Source organism: Nanorana parkeri, unplaced genomic scaffold, assembly GCF_000935625.1.
Source record: "Nanorana parkeri isolate BGI_ZX_2015 unplaced genomic scaffold, ASM93562v1 scaffold483, whole genome shotgun sequence".
Lineage (NCBI taxonomy): Eukaryota > Metazoa > Chordata > Amphibia > Anura > Dicroglossidae > Nanorana > Nanorana parkeri.
In genome coordinates, this window is record NW_017306751.1 from 407,700 (window position 1) to 417,683 (window position 9,984).

The 9,984-nt window shown below is 41.5% G+C and overlaps 2 protein-coding genes across 2 annotated transcripts in view; one reads left to right on the plus strand and one right to left on the minus strand.

Moving 5' to 3' along the window:
- The window catches only part of UBE3D (ubiquitin protein ligase E3D), a 127,865-nt gene extending 127,578 nt beyond the window's left edge, over positions 1-287 (minus strand). Inside the window, exon 1 of the mRNA XM_018560866.1 lies at positions 187-287. Coding sequence (XP_018416368.1) covers positions 187-248 — 62 coding nt within the window. The 5' untranslated portion in view covers positions 249-287. The remainder of the gene's footprint in view (positions 1-186) is intronic.
- Positions 288-652: 365 nt separating this feature from the next.
- The window catches only part of DOPEY1 (dopey family member 1), an 80,907-nt gene continuing 71,575 nt past the window's right edge, over positions 653-9,984 (plus strand). Inside the window, exons 1-2 of the mRNA XM_018560868.1 lie at positions 653-713; positions 6,353-6,543. Coding sequence (XP_018416370.1) covers positions 6,406-6,543 — 138 coding nt within the window. The 5' untranslated portion in view covers positions 653-713; positions 6,353-6,405. The remainder of the gene's footprint in view (positions 714-6,352; positions 6,544-9,984) is intronic.

Consider the following 9,984-nt stretch of genomic DNA (forward strand, 5'->3'; position numbering starts at 1 on the left):
TATAGAGTTGTGCTTACAGTAGTGTTTTCATGTGCCTATATTGTAGAATCCGAAGAGGGTCAGCCTCTTGTACACTGAGATCAGTGCAGGCTCCAGGCTGCACACACTTACACTACATGCAGCATCTCCATCACTTGTCAATCACTATGCACAGTCACTAGAAGTCAGTAACAGATCACAATTTACCCCAATATCAGGCTGCCAGTCTGCATGTTCTTCCTAATCTCCAATCGTACCCTAGTGCCCATGTTCAGCGATCCCGCCACCGTAACAGCATGCAGGAAGCTCTGCCAGACTGTGATCTCTGCTCACAGACGGCTATTACAGCGCCCCCTCTCGGCCTATGACACACACTGCAGCCTAGGAGCCTCTGCAGCAATCCTACGAGCTGTCATCTGCGCACCAGGTACATCCACTGAACGCACGCTTCAGATGGTACCATGTAACAGCGATCACAAAGCAAACCTTTACAATTGAATGATCGCACTGATTGATCTGTGTGAACAAATCCTCGACCTCCTTAACGCATGGAAACGGAATACGATTTACAATGACCTAGTATGGGCAAAACTCCGTTATCAAAGATGGCGTATGGGAGTTAAAGAGTTGGAATTTACTTCCTGTCGCATACTCCTGACGTCAGTCACCCCAAGCTGGTTTGGTTTCCAGATGCATGCCGGGAGCTGTCAGCTGAGCGGCGCAGCACTGCACAGGTGAGAGCCCACAGAGATGCTGGGATGGGGCAAAGGTCACAGGGGACCGGGAAAGGTGACACTGGGGGCAGCGAGGACCTGTCATCATTCCCTGGTACAGGCTGGAGATTTAGATCTGCGGTATAAAACAGGGGACATGATATCTAGGGTGATAGATATTTATAGGAGCACATGTCATCTTGTGCCAGGATCACACCTCTCTGCCTGGATAATAATTGGTCCTACAGCTTGCCAGTCTCTTGTGTATGATCAGGTAAAATTATCACTGCTTAACACTGGAAGAATATGGTATTCCTGGGGTAGGTAACCTTGGCACTTCAGCTGGTGTAGAACTACTAGTCCCTTAAGTCATTGCATAACTCTGATAGCCACAGGCATGATGGGATTTGTAGTTTTAGCACAGCAGAAGTGGCAAGATTGCCTACCCCTGTGTGAACACTAAGACCAAACCTCGGTGAATAATACAGATCTTTTGGATGTACAACGGTATTCATTGTAATAGGCGGAACAGCGATATTCATTGTAATAGGCGGAACGGCGATGTTCATTGTAATAGGCGGAACGGCGATGTTCAATGTAGTAGGCGGAATGACAGGCGATATTAATTGTAACACAACCCCAATTCCCAAAAAGTTGGGATGCTGTGTAAAATCTCCATAAAAACAGAATACAATGATTTACAAATCTCATAAACCCAGATTTTATACACAATAAAAAAATAGAAAACATATCAAATGTTTAAACTGAGAAAATTTACAATTTTTAGAAAAAAAATAAGGTAATTTTGAAATTGATGGCAGCAACACAGCTCAAAAAAGTTGGGACAGGTCAACAAAAAGCTGGCAAAGGAAGTGTTACTAACAAGGAAGAGCTGGAAGAACATTTTGCAACTAATTAGGTTCATTGGCAACAGGTCAGTAACATGATTGGGTATAAAAAGAGCATCTTAAGGTGCCCATACACCTTGCGATTATTGTAAGATAATCGCTGGAAATCCTGCGATCGTGCGATAATCGCAAGGTGTATGGAAGGCGTGCAACCGTTTCTACTGTACGGTCGCACGTCTTTTGTCTAACGAGCATGTTTGAAAACCCGCCGAGAATCGTACGATTGTTGGCGGGTTTGTGGCATGCTCAGGAGACAAATGCCGAACGGGCCGGTGTGAGCAAGCGCACACTGCCCGTTCAGCATTGCAGTCATCAGAATGATGAACGCAAGTACAATCTGCCTGTCCAAGATAGGCAGATCGTTCGTGTTTTTTTAAAAATTACCTTACAACCATCGCAATACAAAAGTCTTGTGATGGTTGTAAGGTGCATGGGCACCTTTTAGAGAGGCAGAAGTAAAGATGTGCAGAGGTTCACAAATATCAAAAGCTGCATCTAAAAATTGCCAAACAATTTCAGAATAATTTTCCTCTAGGTAAAATCACAAAGACTTTAAATATATAATAATCCACAGTGCATAATATCATCAATAGATTCTAAGAATCTGGAGAAATCCTGTGTGCAACAGACAAGGCCAAAACACAATATTGGATGCCCGTGATCTTTGAGCTCTCAGATGGCACTGCATTGAAAATAAGCATGATTCTGTGATGGGCTCAGGAATACTTCTAAAAATCAAAAAATCACCGTCAGTGAACAAAGTTCGCCGTGCCAGTTAAAGCTCTATGATGGAAAGAAGAAGCCATATTTGAAAATGATCCAGAAATGCTGCCATCTCATTTGGGCCAAAAGCTCATTTAAAATGGTCTGTTGCAAAATGGAAAACTGTTCTGTGGTCACACAAATCGAAATGTGACATTCTTTTTGGCAACCATGAGTGCCGCGTCCTCTGGAATAAAGAGGAGAGGGACCTTCCGGCTTGTTATCAGCGCTCAGTTCAAAAGCCTGCATGCTCTGATGGTCTGGGGGTGCATTAGTGTGTACAGCTTACACACCTGGAAAGACAACATCAATGCTGAAAGGTATATCCAGGTTTTAGAGCAGCATATACTCCCATCCAGATGACATCTTTTTCAGGGAAGGCTTTGCATATTACAGCAGGACAATGCTAAACCGCATACTGCGTCTATGTCAACAGCATGGCTTTGTAGTAGAAGAGTCAGGGTGGTTAACTGGCCTGCTTGCAGTCCAGACCTTTTACCAACTGAAAATATTTGGCACATCTTGAAATGTAAAATACAACAAAGAAGACCCAGGACTGTTCAGCAGTAAGACTCCTATATCAGGCAAGAATGGGACAACATTGCTCTTCCAAAACTCCAGCAACTGGTCTCCTAAGTTCCCAGATGTTTACAGGGTGTTGTTATAAGAAGAAGGGATGCTACACTGTGGTAAACATGTCCCTGTCCCAACTTTTTTGAGACGTGTTGCTGCCATCAATTTCAAAATGACCTTATCTTCTTCTTAAAATGGCCCATTTTCTCAGTTTAAGCATTTTGATATGTTTTCTATTGTGTATAAAATCTGGGTTTATGAGATTTGCAAATCATATCATTCTGTTTTTATGTAGATTTTACACAGCATCCCAACTTTTTCGGAATTGGACTTGTAGGTAGAAGCACAATATTCATCGTAATAGGTAGGATCCCAATATTCATTTCATAGGAGGAATCCCGATATTCATTTCATAGGAGGAATCCCGATATTCATTTCATAGGAGGAATCCCGATGTTCATTTAATAGGAGGAATCCCGATATTCAGTTAATAGGAGGAATACGATATTTATTTTAATAGGAGGAATCCCGATCATTATTAGGAGGAATCCCGATATTCAGTTAATAGGAGGAATCCCGATATTCAGTTAATAGGAGGAATCCCGATATTCAGTTAATAGGAGGATGAAAAACAAAAAAGGGCTTGTTATGTACTAGTGACAATGCTGTTCAGGTCACCAGACTGATATGCAGAAATATGACAGCCGATGAATCATTTTTGTTGGGTGGAGCTATGATCAGTAGGTGTGTATCTCAGAAGAACGTATTCAAGAGGAATCCCGATATTCATTTCATAGGAGGAATCCCGATATTCATTTCATAGGAGGAATCCCGATATTCATTTCATAGGAGGAATCCCGATGTTCATTTAATAGGAGGAATCCCGATATTCAGTTAATAGGAGGAATACGATATTTATTTTAATAGGAGGAATCCCGATCATTATTAGGAGGAATCCCGATATTCAGTTAATAGGAGGAATCCCGATATTCAGTTAATAGGAGGAATCCCGATATTCAGTTAATAGGAGGAATCCCGATATTCAGTTAATAGGAGGATGAAAAACAAAAAAGGGCTTGTTATGTACTAGTGACAATGCTGTTCAGGTCACCAGACTGATATGCAGAAATATGACAGCCGATGAATCATTTTTGTTGGGTGGAGCTATGATCAGTAGGTGTGTATCTCAGAAGAACGTATTCATTGTAAGTGACCTGGTTTCAGCACCTTGCACCTAGCGAAAGAATTGAAAGATAAAGCCATACAAATGATAAGGCTAGAAGTATGTCTTTGTGAAATAGATTGCAGATGTGTTATCACTAAGCACAGTTCAGCTACAAAGGAAACCTCTAGTGAGAAAAGATAGTCTGTCACTGCTGACAACTTTCTAAACATGCTATTTACCTGGCTATACAAAACACCTGGCTAGATGCACTGGGGGTCCCAGCGTGCATTTTTGATTGCTGGGCCTCCAATGCGTCCCTGCACCTTTTGAGGAGGAGAAGGCAACCTCCGGGTAATCCTGCATTTAATTTATTGACTGCATTAATATGCTCCCACTTGGAAAATCATATAAATAGAGTTAGGACCACACTTTACAGAGGTGCCTTGACGGGGCGGTGAGGCTTCTACATATTTTTGGCCAAAGGTTTGTGCAACTAAAACCTCTGATTTTACCGCATACTGTTGACAGGGTAATTTGTTTTGTTGCAGGCTAGCTGGCAGGTGTGCTGGGGACTTTTTTGTGTTTTTGTATTGTTGTAAGCCTTCTCATGTGCACCCTGCTACAAAGCCTGGTTATAAATGTATGCTACCATCTTTTACTACTTACCTGGCTATCTCTGGCTTCGATTTTCACTGACAAAGTGACCTGAAACAAGCATGCAGATTAGAAAGTCATAGTGCCTGGTACAGGACTCGGAAAGTACAGAAGCCATAGGATCAGTATAATAGCTAAGGTACTAGTAGTTTCAGGGCAGTCAGCAAAGGTATACTGTACTTCATACTTCTCAATACAGATTACTGTTCAGAGCTGAACTCCAGAAAATCAGCCACGTACACATACACATGAGAGCTGTTGTATCATCCCATGATTTGTATTTCTATCCATGTATTCCTATGTCATGTACGGAGCGTACTGGTTTTAGTCAGTCAGCCAACTCCTAGCTTGTGCAAAAGTCCAAAGAACTTTAGAAAATTAATAAAGATATCTATCTTAGCTGGTTATAATATTCCTACAGGCTTGATGTGTCTATACAGGAGAGCATATTTTTGAGTTTTCAAAAAGTGAAGCAATACAATATATTTTATTGTCCTTAACCACTTCAGTACCGGCATGTTACACCCCCTTCATTAACAGGTCATGTTGTGGCTAAGAATTCCTCCGTCACACAACACTGTAACAAACTTTGATATAATTTTTTGAGGACAAATAGACTTTCATTTAGTGGTATTTAATTGCTGTTTTTTTTCTTTTTTTTCATATTTACTATATAAAGTAAAAAAGACATGAAAAATGGCTGTTTCTCTTACTTTTTTAAACCATGGCACATAAAAATGTCAGGACAGTATGAAAATCCACGAAAATACCCCTTTTTGGAATGTAAACACTCCGGCGTGATCTGAATTTGTTTTTTTTCCGCAGTTTTTTTGGAAATGAAGAAACATGTCGGTATTGAGGGGGTTCAACCCTTTCTCTGCCACCAACCTCAGGCTTACGGCGGAACACAACTGTTTCCAGCTGGCCACGTCAGTAAGCCTTACGGCGGTGGCTCTTATACACTGAGTGGCCAGATTATTATGACCACCTGACGTTTGTAGGCAAATTAGCTATAATTTTGCGCTGAAGTTATTCTGCTATAAACTCATGGTCGCTTTAGTGACCATGAACTTATACCAGAACAGTTCCCCCAATGGTCCCCTTTAAAATAATGACTGACAAGCCGCTGATGAGAGCTGCTGCCTGATTGTGACTGGCCCGGATCGCATACTGAGGCGATCCGGGTCGGTGGGATCTATTTCCCTTGGTCCCTGAACCTGGGCTCATGCGCCAGCAGAGAGGGCCCCGCGTGCCCTCCCTGGCACGCGTGCCATAGGTTCGCCACCACTGGCCTAGGGTATGGGTGAGTGAGAGATTTATAAATAGACCCCATAGTGTCAGTATCGGTTAAACTGACACAGTTGGAAGGGCACTACATGGGAATCCATGTTTTGGTCTGTGCAGAGGCACAGTTTGTTGCATAATGCAGGTGAGTGACCAGACTTGGTATTGTAGCCTATTCTTGATTTTTGTAGCTGGAGTCACCTCTGTATAAAATGCATGCTTGTATTTTCCATATCACCTGTTTATGGCACACTAATCATACATGTCGCTCTGGATAACTTTGCTCAGACGTGTAATGATGTTGTTTTTTGCAGGTGATGATTTCTTGTGAGAATAGAGCTGGTCTCTAGTGGGACGTGGAGGGAGAATGAACACGGAAGAAGTGGAGTTACTAAGTGACTCCAAATACAGGAATTATGTGGCTGCTGTAGAAAAGGCGTTAAAGAATTTTGAGTATTCCAGCGAATGGGCTGACTTGATATCTGCGCTCGGGAAGCTGAACAAGGTGAGTGACATTTATTCCTCGATGATCATACTTAGCGCTGCAACAGCTAATCCATGTAATCGATAATGAGAATTGTTGTTAAGGATTCTCATTATTGATTAGTTGATTCTACAGACAGCTCCAAAACTCACCACGCCCCCACCTCCCAACCACCCCCACCAATAAATTGACAGTAGCAGGGTGGTTATTGCACCCGCCCACTGCCTGCTGTCTGTCTCATTTCTGGCTGGAGGATATCCAGCATCATCTAGCTCTACCCCCTCCCTTCCCCATCATACTGCCCCAGGTTTGACCCCTTAAATCAGTGGGGGGGGGATTTGTCAAAACTAGCAGACAGAATGTGGAGCAGTTGCCCAAAATAACCAATCAGCTTCTCTCTTCAGTTTGTTCAGTTAAACTTTGAAAAGGAAAGAGAGAAGCTGATTGGTTGCCATGGGCAACTGCTCCAGTCTCTATCTGCACCAGTTTTGATAAATTCCCCCAATTGTACTTTAGTTATTTCAATCATGGAGACTCATCATATCTTGTGGGCATTACCTAGGATGATGTTTATATTTGCATAACTGCTCCCAAGTACCAGCTCGCTGCTTGTATCCAGGCTGAGGGTTTTTTTGAGTGGAATACTGAGGTCATATCACTGTGGTCTAAAATAAGGTATGCAATGAAAATGGAAAATGTTTTTATTAACCGCTTGAAGACCAGGTGTTTAGACCCCCTTCCTGGCCAGGCCATTTTTCAGTATTCAGCGCTGCAGTACTTTGACATTTATTCCATCATGCAACGCTGTACTGAAATTAATTTTATACCATTTTTTGGGGACAGATAGAGCTCGGTGGTATTTAATAACCACTGGGGGTTTTATTTTTTACTATAATAAGGAGAAATTACTGAAATTTTTTTTACATTATGTTATAAAACAACTAATATTACCCACTTTTTTGGTAAAATATAAAAGACGGGGTCACGTCAGGTAAATAGACACGAAACATGTCAAGCTTAAAAATTGCGCGCACTCGCGAAATCGCAAAAAACAAGGATGCCCAAAATTGGCCATAGGCGACGCTTTAAACGCTTTTACAGCCCATCAGTTTAGTGTTATCAGTGATTGATGGCCCTAGAACTATTGCTCTCATTCCGACGTTCGCGGCGATATGTAACATGTGCGGCGTAATGGGCGCAATCGTCGTTTTCGCAGGTATGCGCACCTGACGCATGTTTACATGCGTGTATGTAGGGGTGGGGACATTAAAAAAAAATTGTTTTTTTTTTATTCTTTATGTGTAACTTTTTAAAAATTGGGGGGGAAACTTAAAAAAAAAAATTCTTTTTTTTTTCTTCACTTAACTTTATTGCTATCACAGAGGGGGCTGAGAAACCCCTCTATGCAAAAGAGGTGACAGGTCCTCTTTATGGAGACATCAGGGGTCTCCAAGACCCCTAATGTCACCTAGGACCCCCCTGAAGAAGCTGATGAAGCAGAGATCTGCTTCATCAGCTTCTCTCCAGCATCTGAAGCTGGAGAGTGGCACAAGAATGCGGAAGTGATGTAATACACACTAATTCCGCATTCTGACAGCGGAGAGGGGACCGGAGGGAGATCGTGAACCGACCTCTCTCTGATCCCCTGTGACAGAGGCAGTATGCTGGTCCCGGGCTATACACAACGGGCGGCCGGGAGGTAGTTAAAAATGCCATTAGCATGTTGAAAGGGGAGCAGGGAATGCAACACATAAGCTGATTAAAGGAAAAGTATTGGGAGAGTAAAATGTGCTCTTCCCAATACTTTCAGCCAGCATTCGCCACTTTGATATGCTGGCTCTATAGATCAAGAACTGAGCAATCATGAACTTCTCATGATCACTCAACTTCTGGTGTTTTCCCTGCAAAGAGGCAACTGTCAGTCACAGCTCCCCACGGAGATTCCTACTCCTCTGTTACTCAGCGTTCATTGGAGGGACAGACAGGGGACGGGTTGGCACAGCTGTTTTTGGCTCTAGAGAGGCAGCTGTAAATGTAGGCAGTGGGGTGGATCCCGACAATATTATCGGGATCTTGCTTGCTTGCAATATTATCGGGATCTGCACTGTCAGCAAATAGTGGGCAGTAACCTGCTAGATGCCGACTTTGGCTTACAGGAATACATTGGTAAAGGTGCCCTTTTGACCCAAAAGAGGACTAAAGCAAAAAACAACATTTTTTCTTTTAGTTCTCTTTAAACTTCAGCTTTAATACCCAACTGCACAGACTGTAACCATGAAGAAATTAAACGTGTCCCATTTCTGCTTGATTCTTAGCTTGTTGGAGGTTAAAGGTGGTCATTCCTAAACGTTTCCTTTTAATTGGTACAGAACAACCGGGCCCGTTTAGCCTTTATCATGAATGCTGTTTTAGCATTGATGGAGCAATATATCATTCAGCTTTGCCGACTGAACAAGAAGTGTGTGTGTGTGTTTTGACACTTCTATAAAGCCTCCAGCACAAATGGGATGATCCTCTCTACGTCTTTAACTTGAGACATTGCTGCCAGTATATCACCTTAATGCTCTGAGACTCTGGAACAAGTATATAGACATAAATAAAAATGTATCTATATCTATAGAATCTATATCTTGGATATAGAACAGTGCTTGCCAGATGATGAATGGAATATGCTGAAGAGAGATGGTCTTTTTTAATCTCATACATTATTATTCATATTTCTATAAGTTCAAATTTATAGATCGTGGGTTGCCTCCCTGTGGGCACCTTGTTGACACCTCTCCCCCTAAAATAGATGCATTTAGGAAAAAGGTAGAAGGTAATAGGGTTTCTGGATGGGTGTAATTGACCATCCAAGAGAGATTTGCTAAAAATATATATCAAATTTTATTTTATAGCTTGTATAAGATTAAAATCAATGCATTTCATATATCTATCAAAACCCTGCATGGGATTTGTTTGTATAAATATGATCACTGATTTAGTACATACATATTAAGTTAAGCCACTATATGGGCAAATTACATTGTTGTCAATTTTGTGATCGTTATCGTGATATTTTTGAATACTTGGATTATATCAATATGTATGTACCAAATCAGTGATCATATTTATACAGACAAATCCCATGCAGGGTTTTAATAGATATATGAAATGCATTGATTTTAATCTTATACAAGCTATAAAATTTGATATATATATATATTTTTAGCAAATCTCTCATGGATGGTCAATTACACCCCTCCAGAAACCCTATTACCTTCTACCTTTTTCCTATATTTCTGGAAGACTTGAGGAGTGCTTCTGGTTTTCAACACTACAGCTGCCCACATTTTTTTTAAATAGGTGTCTTCTGAGCTCTGCACCAACCTCTTGCACATTCCCAAAGTACATAGATTTTCTAGACATCTCTGGATTTTTGTTTTATAAAAATACAAGGAATTTCTGTTGTGGCTAGGCTGG